The sequence below is a fragment of the Plectropomus leopardus genome, chromosome 3 (genome assembly GCF_026936395.1).
Source record: "Plectropomus leopardus strain MGB_pleo_1.0 chromosome 3, ASM2693639v1, whole genome shotgun sequence".
NCBI classification, from domain to species: Eukaryota; Metazoa; Chordata; class Actinopteri; order Perciformes; family Serranidae; genus Plectropomus; species Plectropomus leopardus.
In genome coordinates, this window is record NC_142178.1 from 15,216,148 (window position 1) to 15,232,989 (window position 16,842).

Here is a 16,842-nt window from a genome sequence, read left to right on the forward strand (position 1 = left end):
TGTTTGTGACTGTTTGCTGACACACGGAAAACAGCCTTTGTTGTTCATCATCTGGTTCTGTTTTTACTGTTCTAACTGACTAACTAGAGTCTGTCGGCCTTCCTGTTGTCCTGTTTGAGTGATGAATTAAGGCTACTGTCGTCTGCTTCTACGGAAAGTTAATTCCTCTCATCTGGTGGAGAACGTACGTCAAATTCGCCATTGGCTGTAGTGTTCAAGTGCAACTTTTTGGCCAAGACACAGGCGACCCAACAGTTGGCTTTGGCTGCCACTAGTTCTTTGATATCGATTTGGTGTGTCTGAGCCTAAACACACATTGCTCCATGCCTGTACATGTACTGTAACTGAAATGTTACAATGGCATTCAAATGTATTGGCTGTATTGTTGAGTACATTCTACCATCAGGTAGGGCTGTGCAATTTCAATTTTGGGGGCGCCCGGTGGCTCAGTGGATAAGGCAAACACCCCATACATGAAGGCAGTGTCCTTGCTGCAGCAGCCATGGGTTCGATTCCAACTCACTGCCATTTGCTGCTTGTCATCCCCTCTCTCTCCACCTTTCACGCTATCACTCTGACCTATTTAGTAAAGGCAAAAATGCCAAAAAGAAGAATCTTCCAATTACATTGCGATTACGATTTTGGATTCACTCGATTATCAAATCAAGATAGAGCGACAACAAGCACGAGCGGGGAGAGCAAACGTGTGTGTGCCGGTGTTGGTGACAGTGAGGCTGCAGTGAGAGGAGCAGAGAGTATGAAGTGAAACGCAGCTGTGTGATGCGTCAACAGTTGAGGCTGTTTGTCAGTGAATAAATGCTACAGCTCTTCTAGACCTGAGACACGTTCCCGTGTCTATCTCGCCAGCTGCTGATTAAAGTAACAGAAGTTAGCCCCAAAGTTAGCAAGCCAAGTTAGCTTTCCACTGTAAACTGACCAGGCTCCCTTAAGGTGGACTGTTAAGGTGGACCAGCTTCTGTCATTGTAGTGACACTCCCAGCTGCTTCTAAACAGATAATGAAGAAATGTCTGTCTGCTGAGTCTCTCCTGAGTTAGTGAGACAATTACTGATCTTTATTCAAAATTTATTTAGCTGTTATTGATACAGTTACTGTTATGTATTGTTAAATTATATTACAGTAATATGCTAAATTTGTTACAGTTGTGGCTGCTCCGCAAAGCTTTTACTGTTTTTCAGTTCACTTGTATTTAAAGTTAAAGGACATCCAGTGTTAAAAATAAACACCAGCGTTAATGTTCAATAACTGCATGATGTTCTGAAGGCCATTGAGTGATCATGAAATAATCATGATTATTATTTTTGCCATAATCAAGCAGCCCTACCATCAGGTGCACAGCCCGTACAATACAATATCTAAGATATTGGAACGATCAAAGATGGCGTACTACAGTCTGGCCATTGTTCAGAGTCAGTGCCAGACTAATACTGTTGTCATAATAATTTTAAATGAAACTAATAATAAGTTATGACTGTCTCACAGCTGGCACAGAGTGGGTGTTTTAACATTACTGGCAATGACAGAAACCCTCTCTGCTCGCTGAGTGAATCAGCCGTGGACGCTACACAGATTTTATTCATCCCTTGGAATCAGACTCACTCTTCCTCCGTGACTGAGAGGGGGATGAGGAGGTTGTGCTGTTGGCTCCACCCTCTTCCTCTTCTTTGGGTTCTGTCTTCATTTCCGGCTTTTTGTCCTCCACCTCCATTGGCTCCGGCTTTTCCTCTGGCTCCTCCTTCTTCACCACCGTTGAAGCAGAGTCTTCCTCAGTCTGAAGACAAAATGTCAAATGACTCATTATACCAAAGCTGTGTTTTAAAACATCACACTCAAGAGAGTCTGGTGACTGGTAGCATTTGTTTCTCATGTTGAGCTTTAATAATCTGGAGGGAAACATGTTTTCCTTGTGTTTACTTGAAGTGCCAGCCTGTGCGTGACTGTGTAGTTTACATGTGCATTCCCTGAAATTCTCAATCAGTCCGTAATCTAAAGTTCTCCATGTTCTCAAAGTGAGTGAGTGTAATTTCATACTCATCACATATCTGCAAGGCTATTTAAAAAAGCAGCATCAATGCCAAAAAATGCATTTAATTCTGCAACATTTGGATACAAGTTGAATCTTTACTGTTTGACCAAGACAAAGATCTGAAACATGTTCTGACTGAATCAATTATTGTAGCTTGGAGTCAGTGTGCAGACGTTTTTCCTTCCTGTTACAGATACAAGCTTCACTCAAGGTATCTGCCATACCGATCCGATAACAGTGCTCTTTTTCCCCAAATATAAAATTTGTATACCTCACTGTGTGGAACTCGATGCAATTATTTTTATATGAGGTAACATGAAGCCAGCAGCCGTCATGTGCAAGCTGCAACAAGAACGAGTCAGAGACCCACTGTGACTGAATGAATGTAACCGATAGTGTAAATAAAGAACTCTCTCTAACAAAGAAACTGTATTTAATGTGGATCGATTATATCATGGCTGATAACCAACACGCTTACTAAGGTTTGTATCATGGATAATACAGATGTGACGAATCAGAGCATCCCTACTCAAAATCACAAAATTCATTTAAAATCTACTTTTCTTTCTCTTTTTCCATCATAACAAACTCTGGTTAATACAAAGAATAATTTGTTTGTTTGTACGTTTTTGCCTGGTTCGGTTCAAGTCTGATCGTTTAGATTCATTCAACCATTTGACTCAGGAGAAATAAGTTCAGTAAGAATTATGTTGTTTAACAACAGCAGGACAGGATTTCAGATATGTAACATGGTAGGGTTTTTTAAAATACATTTAAAAGGACCAACTTTTGGTAAAATATATTAATTAAATGTCCAGTGTGTAGGAATTAGGGGCATCTCTTAGCAGAAATGGTACATAATATTCAAAATAAAGTGTACATAAGTTCGTAATCAATTATTGTGTTCTTAATATGCACATACAGAGCAGGTTCTGAAGCCTGTTTTACAGTAACTAAGACAGACAAACCAAATATTGGCTCTTTGATAGGGCCATTTGCGTTTTTGTGTCGGCTACCGTAGCTCTCCTCAAGCTTGGTGCGCGGGAGAAGTTTTAGCTCTGCAACCTCTTCGCTAGATGCCCCTTCAGCCTACATACCAGACCTTCAATTAACAAATATATAGATGAGTAAGACTAATTATTAGAGATATTCTGGCTAAAAATGCTTTATTCAAACTTTATTTTTGCCTTCAAATGTAGGAAAGGATTAAAGTTTGGATACAAAATGCAAAAATGAGTTTAATGTTAAATTAATATTAAACATTAAAACATGAATCAGCCAAGGGACAGATTTATCAGTTGACATGTATCTGAACATCTACATAGCTTCAACCCACCTCCATCTTGGGCTCAGTTTTGCCGCCAGCGGCCTCAAATTCTTGTTGGTCATGGTGCACTTCTGCTTTAACCTCCTGGGCAGGCAGGTCAGCGCTGGCAGCGGAGGCCGGCGTGGGCACGCGATTATCCAGACGGGCCGCTGGTTGAGACAGCTGAAACACAGAGGAGGAAGGGAGGGAGGGAGGGAGGGAGAGACAGAAATGACAAATATGAGGTACAGGCGACAAATCAGTTGCTTTTTTTACATGCAGGGCTGAAACCATGACACAGATGAACACCTCCCACACTGATTTCATTTCTCCCTTAAGTTGAAAGATGTAACAATCCCATTGTGATGGATGCTACAAACAGTGGTGAAGATGCAGTTATCAGACAGAAAGGTGGATGTGGATGGGACGAGGGGGTACATGGAGGGATGGCAGTTTGCAGGGAGGGGGTCAGAGTGGAGGGCATGCTGAGAGTCTCAGTCTCACCGGCGTGGTAGGGGGCTGAGGCGGGGGCTGCGTCTGTGCTGCTGCGGGGAGTTCCACCTGGGGTTGGGGCTGGGTGGGGCGGGGCGGGGTGGCACCCGGGGCTGGGGCAGGGCCAGGGAGGGTGGGGGTGGAGCTGCGGCTGGAGGGCTGGGGGTGCGGCAGGTTAGTGGCCCCCCCAGCCGTGGAGGCGGAGGAGGCAGCAGGCGGAGGCGTGGAGTGCTTTGGGGGGGTTTGGGAGGAGGCTAGCTGAGGGCCCAGCGAGGGGCCAAGTGCATTCATGGGGGGGTTAGCGCTCTGCTGCTGCTGTTGGAGAGAAGGACACACAAAAGAGCAGGCGGACATACGCATACACACACAAGATTAGCAGACAAACACAACACCACACACAATTTGAGGTTTAGAGAGCACCTTGTGATTGATATGAGAACAATTTAAGAGAAATTAGTGCGTAGTATGATCGGTGAAAGTAGTTTTAGTTCCCCAGCAGCTGGTTGGAATTAGCACACCTTTGTAGCAACTCTAGAAGCGATTACTGAAAACAGGCAAACCAATCATTTATCCAGCTGGTTTCAAACTGTTCCACACCCCTCGCCTCTCTCTATGTCTCACCTGGGTGACGGCAGCCTGTGCAGGTGGCTGGCTCATTCCAGGACCCACGGTGACATTCATGGCGCCCGTTGCCGCGACTGCAGTAGATCCTGGGGGGAACTGAGTCTGAGCCAGAAACGGTCCCTGGCTGGCCGTCTGGCCCACCATGTTCCCACCACCATGTCCAGCCATCATGCCCTGGGCCTGAGGCATCCTGGAGGGAGACATGCCCATCTACAAGGCAGGAAAAGATGGTGTTACTGTGAGCTGCATGACAGGAGCCATGGCAAAGATCAATCACATCACAGACTTTCCAGCTATAATAAGAGCGTGATGGTGTTAAATGAATTTCTTCCATCTACTATAAGGTTGTATTAGTGTGCTTATGTTTGCGGATGAAGGGCTGCAGCAGATTTCTGTCCCTTTCACAGTACTGACTACTGAAATAATTTGTGCTTTCTATAAAGCTCTGCATGTTTCACTGCATCTAATTTAGGTTGTCCAGAAAGGCCAGTAAAGTCCTAACTGATGACATGATTTATTTTTTAAAATTTTTCATATGATATACAATATTTACTGATTTGATCATTACATGTATTAAATTGTTAGTAAGTAGCATTAGCTTTTAATAATGACTACATTATCAAGTGTTATCAGGGCTGATGAATGATTCAGGAAATATGCATCCCTCCTAGAGCCCACCAATTTATCAACAAAGCTTATTATCGGCCAGTTTTAGCTCATTGCCAAAGATATGTTTCAGACCACTCAGAAACTGTGTAGACCAGCAAAGATAAATCAGTTCATTGGTAACTATTTAATTAATCACCAACTAACTTGATAACCAATTAATCATTCTGAGTAATCCTTTGAGAATAAACATTTTTTGATCCAAGTTTCTTAAATGTTTAGATTTTCTGACTTTTTTAATCCTTTGTAAAGTGAGTATCTTTGGGTTTAGGAAACGGCTGTCAAATGTTTTTCTTTTTTCTACCATGATTAATTGTTTTGTTTTTTTTTAAGTTTTCAATTCAGCAATTTTGTATTACAAAACAGTTTTGAAGTCCATGTTGACAAGGTAAAGCAATTCTTACCAGATTGTCTAGACAAGGAATAAAATGACAGCAAAAAACTGCATGGGACGAGCATTAAGTGCACATATCTGAAAAGGGGAGACTCACTGGTACCTATATAACCCATTCTCCTTCAGATATCTTGAGGTCACAGGTAAGGGACCTTTGTGAAATGGCCATAGCCTAACTTTGGAGCGTCATTCTGCCCCCTTATTGAGAAGCTAGCATGGTGTGTTGGTGTCACCGAATTTCTCGAGTCTTCTTGTTTCATATGATACCAGTATCAACACTCGTTCATTACAGACCTTATAGAATCAGGATTAACGGGTTAATGCTGACAGCCATAGTTATGGACAAAAACATTTCAGAATTTTACACAACAAAGCCCCAACTGATCAATTATTCAAGACAATAATCAGCAGATTAATTAGCAAAACTGTCAACAATCCTGTTTGTGGGTTTATGTTAAACAGCAATTTAGTGAACAGATGTTTTTTAAACCCTCAAATACAGATCAAACTCAAACCAAATGCAGCACTCGAGGGCAAGAAATAGTTTGCTCTTCTCTTAACAAGTTATCTGCTCTTCTCATCAGCAGGCCTTTCGTTTTTTGTGTTACATGTACACCAGGTGCAGTAAATCGAACATCTTAAAATTCACAAGCTCATGAATTGACCAACTGACTACATTTTTAATAAGCCTGAGGTAGCTTGTGCAGATAGAGTGTGAATTTACAAGCAGCTAGGTGTTAGCTTATGTTACTTATATGCGCGTGTGTGTGTGTGTGTGTGTGTGTGTGTACTGTGATTTGTTTGTCCCTCTGCCCCCTGCCCTCCTCACCGCTGGGACGGAGCTCAAGTTCATTTGCTGTGGGTGGTTCATGGGTGAGGCAGCTCGGGCTCCCATTGGTGTCTGGGATATCTGGGCGTTGGGCAGAGCCATGTGGTTGAACTGGTTGATTCCTGTACAGAAGAGTGGACCACAATGTTCGGCACCGCACTAACACAACTTAACAAGGAGTGCAGAAGCACGACACAATTCCAAGACAGTGTTGTTATTGTTTTCGTTTAGGTAAATTTTTCAACAGTTTAAGCCACAAAGTTTGACCTACGCTAAAGTATGCTTATGGCATCTTTAAAAAGTGCAGAAACTTTTGTCTCTTCCATGCTTGCTCGCCTTTCATGTAATTTTCAGTGAACGTTATCTACTTCACTGACACACTTCTTTATTCAGAGTTCCTGATAACATGGATTAGTTTTCCTTTTAACTCAACAATCTTTTATGTTCCTCTTTGCTGGATCATCTTCCACATCTTTGTTTCGTTGTATATAAATATGAAAATACTGTGTAAAACATATAAGACATACCTTGTGAAACTTGCATGCGATTCATGATCTGATTTGGCATGTTGGGCAGAGGAACAGGTCCATCTATAAAGACAAATTTAAAAAAAACATTGAACCAAAAGACAGCTTGAAGAACCAAATAATCACTCCACATCTCCAATGCATGGTTTTTCATTTAAGGGGTTGATGTTGTTAATATTATACCTAAGAATACAAAAAAATCTATGGATGTAGGGCACTGTCTGAAAAATTGATAAAGAAACCTTCGCATCATCTATGGATAAACTAACCGCACAGGAAGGTTTTATTATTTTGTCGGTGAATTAAGTATTTCAAGAAATCTTATTATAATGGTATGCAACATCTCACGCAGTTGCCTAATACAACCACAGACATTAACAGTTATAACTACATCAGACTAAAGGGTATAACAGAATGTCATCAGGTGGAAAAATCACCTCACAGTATTGATTACCCACTCCTGAGCTGGGTTATATGTGAACTTGACCTTACAGCTTTGCAGTCGCAGATAATTCTTTTTTTAGCAACCAGATAAAGAAATATGTGAAACTGCAGAAAATAATAGGTACTTTATGTATCAGGGACACTCAAAGATGTCCAATGTTTCTACAAACGGTTCTACAAACATCAGGAGAAACTTCAGATTAGGATTTTTAGATGTGACATGAAACCCTGTGTGTCTTGTAAACACTGTACTCACTCTGCGGCCTTGGGCCAAAGGCACTCGACGTTGGAAGGCCGGGCTGCTGGGTCCCCTGGGCGACCAGAGGTGCCTGGTTGATGATCTGCTTCTGTAGCCTTGAGCGCCTCTTCTCCTCAAGTTCCTTTTGGATTTTATAGATTTTCTCAGCCAGGAAGTGATAGTATTCATCCTGAAAGAAGGGAAGGCGGATGAATATTAGTTAAAAATAGGTAAACCTTATATTTTGTGGTGATGTGTGTGTGTTGTCTTGGTAAGGCGAACAATTCAAGTTTTTCCCTGACTGTGGCATGCTGCAGAAAACCTACCCGGCTGTTAGCTGACTCGTACATGTCCCCCTCCACCTTTCTGGCATAGGCCACCAGGTTCTCCATTCGTCTGTCCTTCAAAGCTGCCGGGTCAGGGGTGGGGAATATGGCTTGTACTCTAACAAAGAAGAACAGTGATGAAAATCTCTGGTAATTTCTACTACAGTACTTCAAAAGTTTGCTTTAAAAATCAGGAGGGAGACTAACAATCATTCCCAAACTGTTGCAGTTCTCCAGCAGGGGTTTGCACTTACAGTTTGTGTACGAGGTGATTGCGCAGGTCCTGAGTGACGTGCTCATGCCACGCTTTCCTGGTGCCTGTGGCAGAGATGGGTGCTGCTGTGGGTAGGTTGCCCATTGAGCCCACAGCTGACCCGTCTGACAGCAGCTGACTAGAGGTGGAACAAGAGAACAGTGAGAGTTAAACCTTTTTTTTTTTGCATTTGTTATTTATTTTCAATCAATTTTTCAGGCAACTGCACAATCATAATAGTGTCGGATCTAGTGAAACTGAAGTTTCTATGAAGCAACTTGAAGTTCCCTGTAATTAAAAAAGGATATTTATTTAACAAATGCATTGGGACTGACTTGTTAGTGTTGAGTGTGTTGGGAAGGGGGTCTGTGTGCAGATTTGTCTGTTCTGAAGTGGTCACGCCCAGTGTCGCGCCTCCAAGAGCCATCTGGTTACCTGTAAATACAGATTTCAAAATCAAGCTCAGACTATACAATATGGCCACCATGTCTACAACTAAACGGTACTTTCTACAACATAAAACATACTAAAATAGCACTCTGACTTGTGTAATGGTAGCTTGACAACAAAAACATAAACTTTGAAATGTTATATATTCAAAACAAAGTTATGACTGGATATTGTCAGATTTGTTTAAAATACATTCTTAAGCCCATTTAGGAGCCTTGCAGTTGGTTGTGTCAGTCAAGACTTTGACATTTGAGAGAGGGCCTAATATCTTAAGGTTTCCTTAAGTCCTCAAAGAAAATGTACTTGTAGAAAATAAATCAGGCTGTTTCGTTTTACCAAGTGCATTGATGGGTCTCATCTGCTGTGGAAGCTGCTGTTGCTGGGACTGTGCGTTCTGTGCGCCTGCGGTCTGTCCTGGGCCCCCAGGGGCCCCCCGGGCCTGGGCCTGCCCAGTGGCCTGGCTGCTGTAGGGCAGCCCAAGTGCCTCGTAGGCTCTCTGCATGGAGCTGGGGTCTATGGGGGCTGAGGTATTGATGGTGGGAGCACTGGGCTGGCCAACACCAACTGAGGACATGGGGTTCTGGAGGCCTGTATTGGGGGAGCTCAGCATGGCTGGAAAGAGAGACAGAGCTGTCAGTCCAAAACACTCCAATAAAATCATATTGAATATACTGTCAGCAGTGTGAAAAGATGACCATCTTGCAGCTAGAGTACACACGGATACGGCACATGCTGATACTGGGCGCCAACCCCAATAAAGATAAAAGAATCTGCTTTGGTGAAAACATGCCAAGCATGTAGAATAATTTATACAGGTAGTACCAAATACACATGTGTACAGATTTTGACCTGTGGCAACATGAAGTCACATGGCGGTATGATACAGTGAGAACATAATGTAAGGCTAAATGCCTTAAAAAGCAGTGAACTGAGTAAATGCATAAATCCCTTCAGGAGACACAGCATTAGCATATTTTTCTGGGTTCAGGCTTTGGTCGGGCTAAAAAAGCTCTTAGTTTGTGCAAAGACAAAAATCGGAGGAGGCAGAGCAAAGAAATACTGCTTGTGTTGGCAGGAGAGACACAAGCTTCGGCGTCATGTTCTTAAACATGGAAGCAAAACAGGGACAGACCAACGCTGGAATGCTTTAAGTGATGAAAGATGCTGAGCAGAGTTGTGAAGTAAGGAAAAAAACAGAGAGGGGAAAATGGGAGTGAAGGGGTAAAGTAACTAATGTCAAAGACAAGAAACTAACATAAGCAATCCAGAGAAGAAGAAAAAAAGATGGCTGGGCACAAAAAAACAGACTGTGAAGACAACAGACAGAAAAACAGTTTTGGTATGAGGAGGAGAGAGTGTCAAACTCAGCTCTGTTCTAGTGGGGAGTAGCAGTAAACAGCCCGACAGCCAATGGCTCAGCAGGACACCTCTGACACACGCTCTCCGATTCCTCCCTCTCTTCCTCTATCACACTCCTATCCCTTCTGTGTGTCAGATTACACGACCAGCAGGACAACACTCTTACACACCGAGTGCTTTCAGTCATTGTGGAGGAGCACAAACTTAGAAATAAATTGTCTGACGGATAAAATATTCAAACCCTCCACATACAGACATCTTTGGCTGGTTTCAGGAGAGCCACAAGCAGGTCCAATTCTTTATAAGGCTGTCACTATGAACTGCTAGAGCTCAATATACCAACATAATCTCCAGTAATGATGGAGATAAAGACTGAGGCCTTTGTAATACAAACACAGAGCTTGCCATGTCTAGATGTCCTGCTTATTCAACACAGTCAATGGAAGTAATTCAGCCTTGTGTTTGGTGTCTGCAGTGTCGCTGAGCGACTTGACAATGGTCAAGCGACATGAGGCTGGAGCCCGCTACTTGTACTTACGCTGCTGGGTGCGCTTGTCGCTGGCGTTCTTCAGCGGCAGGCAGACGGGACAGTCGTGTCGTGTGCAATTTTTCCAGTGGGAGATGATCTGTCTGGACGACGCACAATGAGCCACTGCGGAGAAAGAGAGAAGAAAAGAGAGAGAAAGAAACACGGATTAACATCTTGGTGTCAACAGTCTGCCGTATTTGGTCATCACCAAGCACTCAACACTACGGCTGGCAATATCACTTGAAATTGACATCATGGTCAAAGTTGTGATGCTTTCAATTTTTTGTTACCACAACGAAAAGGCAACAGATCACCATAGTTCAGTTAACTGCATCACATGACCGTATCCCATAACCGTGGTATTATGGTTATTGTCACAACCCTAGTCATGATTGACAGATGTATCCTGAATATGACTGATAAAACAAAATCCATTTTCTGCTGCTTTTTTACACTAAGCTTGATTTTGTTCTACATAGTGTGTTTGTTGGTTGGGGGAGGTGGACTATTGCATGCAATGTTAAGCTACTGATAACTTAGAAGGCTTCTTTGTCACTGTAACTGTGATATTAAATACCAGTGGATTGAAAATGAAGAGCGGCAGTCAGCTAGGGGATATTGATCACTAACAGTGGCATATCGTAATGATGACGTCGACCAACTTTGATCCTAAAAAAATGTTTAGTTCATTTTGTAGTTGAATTACAATTACTACTACTACTACTACTTTTTACATACACAATGATTGTCATTAACACCTCAGCAAACATTTGCCCTGGGATTGGTTTGGATAATGGATGATGGATCATCCAGCCGCCCGAACAACCCTACCAGGAAGTGGGACAGATGGACGGCCAGAGCTAATGACAGAAGCTAGAGAAATGTGTTAGCCCAAAACGCAAAGATCTCAATTTTAACTCACTGCACTAATCTTCACATCTGGAAGGTTGCTGGGTTTGTCCCTGCGAAGAGGGAACCTGTACTGTTCTTGGTATGAGATTGATCAAACTGAGGTGCTTCGTTTCATTTGTGGCAAGGTTTATATGCTAGCAGCTAATCTGACAAGAAATCACCAGCAGGCCAAAATCTGCCTTTCCAACTTCCTGGTAATTCTAATCACTGCCTGGCCTCTGGGCCATGCACAAATACATTATTAAAATAAATGAAACTTTATTATCTTTCAAAGAATGCCAATACTACTGGCAAAGATTCAAACATAGCAGGGCTATCGGTGGCTATTTTATAGATATAGTATGCAGTGATGAACAAGGAAAAGAACTCCACAGTCCCTTTTCCTTAAACGTGTGCTGGCTTGGCAAGACTGGGATTGACTCAGCCCATCAGGGCAGGGATTTCATTCTGAATTTCATTCACTGTGTCTTTAACTGATGCTGCATTTGTGCGTGTACACCAATGGAAGGTTTCTCTGTCTAACAAGCTGGTGTTATAGTGGTCAACAACTCTCTTGTGCGCTTGTCTGAGTTTTGATTTTTTTTTCTTTTCCCTTTTTTTCTGAACTACACGAACATACACTAAATACCGATGGTCCTCTCGGCTCACTCCAAACGGCAAGCAGGGCTTGTGTTTAATTCGTTGACCAAGACCTCACCATTGTCTTTTCTCTTTGCCTTTTTGAGACACAGTTGAAAGTATCCGCTATGTCTGCAATCGCAGTGGAGGCTATTTAAATGTATCGCTGAATCGTCGCCAAATGTTGATGCTGAATGATGATGGCCATCTGAAGTCACCACAAGCCAGTTGGAGGAGGTCAGTCGTGCTTTTACATGTTCTCAGAGATGGTCCATATAGGTTCAATTTGGCACGACTCATGAGTTTAAACTGATAATGAAATACAAATCAACGTAGCATGGTTTGACTCAGCAAAAGTGTAAATGGAAAAGCCCAATAACAGACATAATTCTTAGAGGTGATAAGTGTGTTGGGTAACAGTCTCTCTCTATCCTGAGCAAGAGGAAATGAGCTGGCATGCAGGGAGCAGAGACATAGACTCCTTCACACTTAACACACCGTGGCCTCCGAGCATGTTTGGCTTGAAATTCAACTTAAGCATTGAATTCCAGAATAAAGACATGGAGACAAACTTGAATGAGAGCAGCTTGAGAAGAACTTTTCATTTGCTGCTGACACAGGAAGGACAGAAGCAGGGGCCGGGGGTTGATAAAAAACACTCCCTATTGCCAATTGATGGAAATTGGCGGAGGGAGGTAGAGCAGACCTAGCTGGCAATTGGGCAAGCAGGCAGGGGGCAATTGCTGTGCTTTTTTGGATGGATGGAAATCCCCACATGCTGAGTCTGTGTTAGACAAAACACATTATGACAAGCTGTCAAGGGAAACATATGCCTCATCGTGGTTGGGCTACTGACTTCCCAGATGAAGACCAGAAGGGGTTGTAAAAGAGTTGGCTAAACAGATAATGAGGTATAACTCAATTAGGGATGTCGCAAAAATAGACATTTTGGTACCAAGGCAATGCCAAAATTCTGAAAAAAGACAGTACTCGTTTTTCCCCAGCTGTGCAGGGTACAGGACATGCTATTTCTCTGGATGTGACGGGGCAGCATATATAAGGGTTGGTATCATTAATCAGTACCTTTAAGGTATCTACCAAAACAAACTCTGTACCAAATGGTATCAAAACGTCTCCAGTCAAACGAAACCTGCAGTCCATTCTTTTTGTGCCACGGGTCTGATCCTGGACTGTCCCGTCACCCCACCAGATCAGTTGACTCTCTATTACAGCCATCTCCAGAGCCCCTATCCTCACAGTTAACAGTCAGTTCAACATCTGCCTGATAAGCATGAGCTCCACAGCTGCAGCAGCAGCCTACATCGCTTAACAGTCGCGACAAACTCACGCCGACACCAAAATGGCTGGACGGTCCTCAAACCCGCTGATGGAAAAAACATTTGGTGCTAACAGTTAGCTTGGTCACTGCCTGCATGTGTGCGGCCGGTGGAACTCTCACAACTTTCCTTAGTGTGAAGCTCACACTCAGCTGCAGCAGCTTCAATTTCTTTGGTCGCCAGACGTCACAGCTTAATTAAACTAAATATCAGTGTCTAACAGTGTTGGTGGCCAGCTGGGTTATTTTAAGAGGATTAAGAGCGGTGTTATGTCGGTACGCTGGGTGCCGTAATCCTCCGGTGCCATTAAATGCATGTCATAACTCTCTTTCTCCTCCATCTCTCTATCTGGTGAGTAAAGCAAATAAAAGCCCAGGGAATTCATTGTAGTTTTAAGGTATACACACCACTCCATTCAAATTATGGGTACCAAATGAAGTACTTTATTGGTATTGGTATCATTTTAAAAGTACTGGTACTGGTACTGGTATAATCATTTTTTAAACAATACCTAACCCTAACATATATGCATATATTTGCTCTAGTCTACCACTGAATGTCACAGCAAGAAGAACGACTTCTAGCTTGGGAAAAAATGCAGGTTATGCAGGTCAGGTTTTTTTTCCTGGTCGCTGAGGACCGAAAAAAAGTTTTCCCAACTTTGGGTACGTTGCTCTCGTCACTGTCACCGCTCACTTAGCCGTCCAATCACAGTGGAGGTGGGGCGGGACAAGTAGCCTAACACAAAGACTAACTATCACACCCTACAGGTACGATTGCTGAACAACAACAATAGAGAAGTATGTTAATATAATCAGGGTTTTTCCTGCATTACATTTCAATACAATATTTATATTGATGTTGTATGTAATGCTTTAAATCTAAATGCTACAGAAATTTGGAAGAACAAAACGTAACTTTCAAGCAACACTTTTTCCTATGTAGCTCAAGACTGATTAACACTATTCCAATACAGCAGCACTGAGTAACTGACTGATCTGTTAGTGAAGCTGCACAAAGATAACTGGATATACTGTCAGCACTGTGAAAACATGACCATCTTGCAGCTAGAGTACACACAGAAAAGGCAAATGTTGATACTGGGCGCCAAGCCCAATAAATATAAAAGAATCTGCTAACTAGAGTCATGGGCACACGTATAGGTTATTAAGATTTCATTTTTGTAACTGTTCAATAGGACTACTAACTGTTGATTTATTTTGTCACAAATATATAATATTAGGCATTCATACTACAGAAAGCAGAATATTGCCATATTTGTGACTTCAAAGGGACAGGAGGATTTTTTTAGATTTTTTCCATCTACTGCAAACAACTCGCAGCAGCAAAATTATAACCAATAGCATTCATTCTGAGCTCTGTTTGTGTGTCATTTTTTTAGATATCCAGGACAGATGGTTTTGTGATCAATGAGACATTCAAAAATGAGTCGTTCAAGTGTCTCTTCAAAAACTAGTTTTTTTAACAATGGTACAGATATCAAATAATTTAAAACTAGAGTGTTTGTTTTGTCTGTTTTGTCAGTACTGCCATGGGCATTGATAAAGACAAGAAAGAACTGAGTTGTAACCCTTATAAATGCGATCACACAGCATCTCAATCAGTAAAAAAGGGGGTTTTTAACTTCTACAAACTCTTCAACCCTAGGAAATTATCAATTTGATTTCATTACTCACCCTGGCAGGACTTGCCCGCCTGGCAGTGGGTCATGTGGTTGAGGACGTTCTTCATGGTGCGGCAGTGAGGCAGGGCGCAGGCCCTCACCTCCCCGTTGGCCTGCTCCCGTCGCTGGCACTTGTGTGCGTGAAGCAGCAGGACCAGCTGCTGCTGGATCAGCTTGCGCTTCTCTGGGTCAGCTGTGGGGCCTGCCGAAGGCACTGCCACACCTCCGCCGCCGGCCAGTGGGAGCATCGCTGCCTGTTGCTGAGGCTGCTGCTGGAGCTGCTGCATGGTTGACACAGACAAAGACAGAAGCTGTAGTGGGTTCAAATCAGTTTTGATGGCGGTGCCGTCAATACCACAGTTGAAAAAAAGGAAATTCTTGACAGTCACTCGATGGTTCAGAACACACAAGTCAGACTTTGTTGAAGAGTAAAAAAAAACAAACAAATTAAATGGTCTGGAGGTGAGTACATGTGTCGGCAATTCTAAGATAATGTCATGATGCACCAGTTCATTTGATCATTTTTTTACCCATGCGCCAATACAAACATCAACATCAGGACACATTTTTAATCACTTTATCTGAAGTAAGACATCAGATATGCCAGTTCAAAAGCTAGACATTTTTTCGTTAAGTGATAAATCAGCCTCTGTATTAGCTCAGATGCCTTCAGGGATGCCCTTCGGACATTTTAGGAAGTTATAAAAGTTATTATCAAACTAAAATCACATTTAGCCATCCCCTTTGTGGTCAAAACTGATTTCAGCGTTTTTTGATACACTGTCAATAGTTTTTTATTGTCAAAGGTAAGAAGAAAAGGTCTTTGGGGAAATATCAGATTTGCCTCTTTTGGTCTCAGCCGGCTGGAGGGGCGTGTCGGTGTCTGTGTTTGATTGACAGCAGCTGGCAGGCTGCCAGAGTTTCAGTATTAAGTTATAGTGAACAAGAGACAAATTAAACAAACTAGCACTATAGTCTACGTGTCATGGGCAGACAGTGTGTTTTTTGTGGTCGCTCGTTCAGCAAGCATAAGTGCAGGTCAGGACGTGCATTCATCTTTGTAAGTTAGATAAGGAGACTTGCTAATGTATGTAATGTAATGAAAGCTAATGTGGCTGTTGTTCAGAGTCTGTGGCTCTTGTGTTATGTAGCTCGCTGCTGTCTGGCTCAGTAAGATTGTCTCCCCGTGACAGAAGCTGAAGCTCCTGCTTTATGCAACATTTAATTAGGTGTATCAAAAGAAAGCTCTTCATCTACACAGTCAGTTACCAGAATGGTATTTCATCTAATTAATGCAAAACTAAGGGACGACATAATAAAACCAGATAAAAAATAATAATTTCTCCCTGATGGTTTCAGATTTTTCACAGAAAAAGTCACTGAGAGCAGATATGTATGCTCTGGTAGAGCAAAAAAGCTATTTAATTTCAGTTAGACGATCTTTTATTTGTGACTGTCCACGTTTTCAAAAAAAAAAATTAATCTAAAAGAGCAAATGAATCACCCAGTTATAGTCTGTTACAACATTCCCCTGTTTCTGTTTTCACTGAATGAAAATTATAATACAGCACTTTACAACAGTTATTAATTGCAGAATAGGGTCAATATTGGAACACTGATTGCAGATGAACACCTGAAGCACTTTTTGCACTTACTAAGGGTTTTTTCCTTAAGTCTAAATTCTTGCTTGTGTTGTACGTTGCTTTGGATAAAAGCGTCTGCTAAATGAAATTGTAGAATTGTAGAATTGTAGAACATTAATATGGAGTTGAGGGGCTGGACACAGATTTTCAAATCATTAAAAGCTC

General features: G+C 42.3%; 1 protein-coding gene across 3 annotated transcripts in view; it reads right to left on the reverse strand.

The window, feature by feature from the left end:
- crebbpa (CREB binding lysine acetyltransferase a) overlaps positions 1–16,842 on the reverse strand; it is a 52,218-nt gene that overhangs the window by 14,365 nt on the left and 21,011 nt on the right. For 2 of the 3 annotated variants that reach the window (XM_088075697.1, XM_042484703.2), the window contains 13 exons: positions 15,048–15,315; positions 10,493–10,606; positions 8,932–9,207; positions 8,481–8,580; positions 8,147–8,284; positions 7,893–8,010; positions 7,585–7,756; positions 6,885–6,947; positions 6,358–6,479; positions 4,466–4,678; positions 3,857–4,159; positions 3,383–3,535; positions 1,620–1,791 (listed from right to left, as the gene is read on the reverse strand). In XM_088075697.1, the coding sequence (XP_087931823.1) occupies positions 1,620–1,791; positions 3,383–3,535; positions 3,857–4,159; positions 4,466–4,678; positions 6,358–6,479; positions 6,885–6,947; positions 7,585–7,756; positions 7,893–8,010; positions 8,147–8,284; positions 8,481–8,580; positions 8,932–9,207; positions 10,493–10,606; positions 15,048–15,315 (2,212 nt within the window). The remainder of the gene's footprint in view (positions 1–1,619; positions 1,792–3,382; positions 3,536–3,856; positions 4,160–4,465; positions 4,679–6,357; positions 6,480–6,884; positions 6,948–7,584; positions 7,757–7,892; positions 8,011–8,146; positions 8,285–8,480; positions 8,581–8,931; positions 9,208–10,492; positions 10,607–15,047; positions 15,316–16,842) is intronic. The other variant, XM_088075698.1, reaches the window with a different exon arrangement.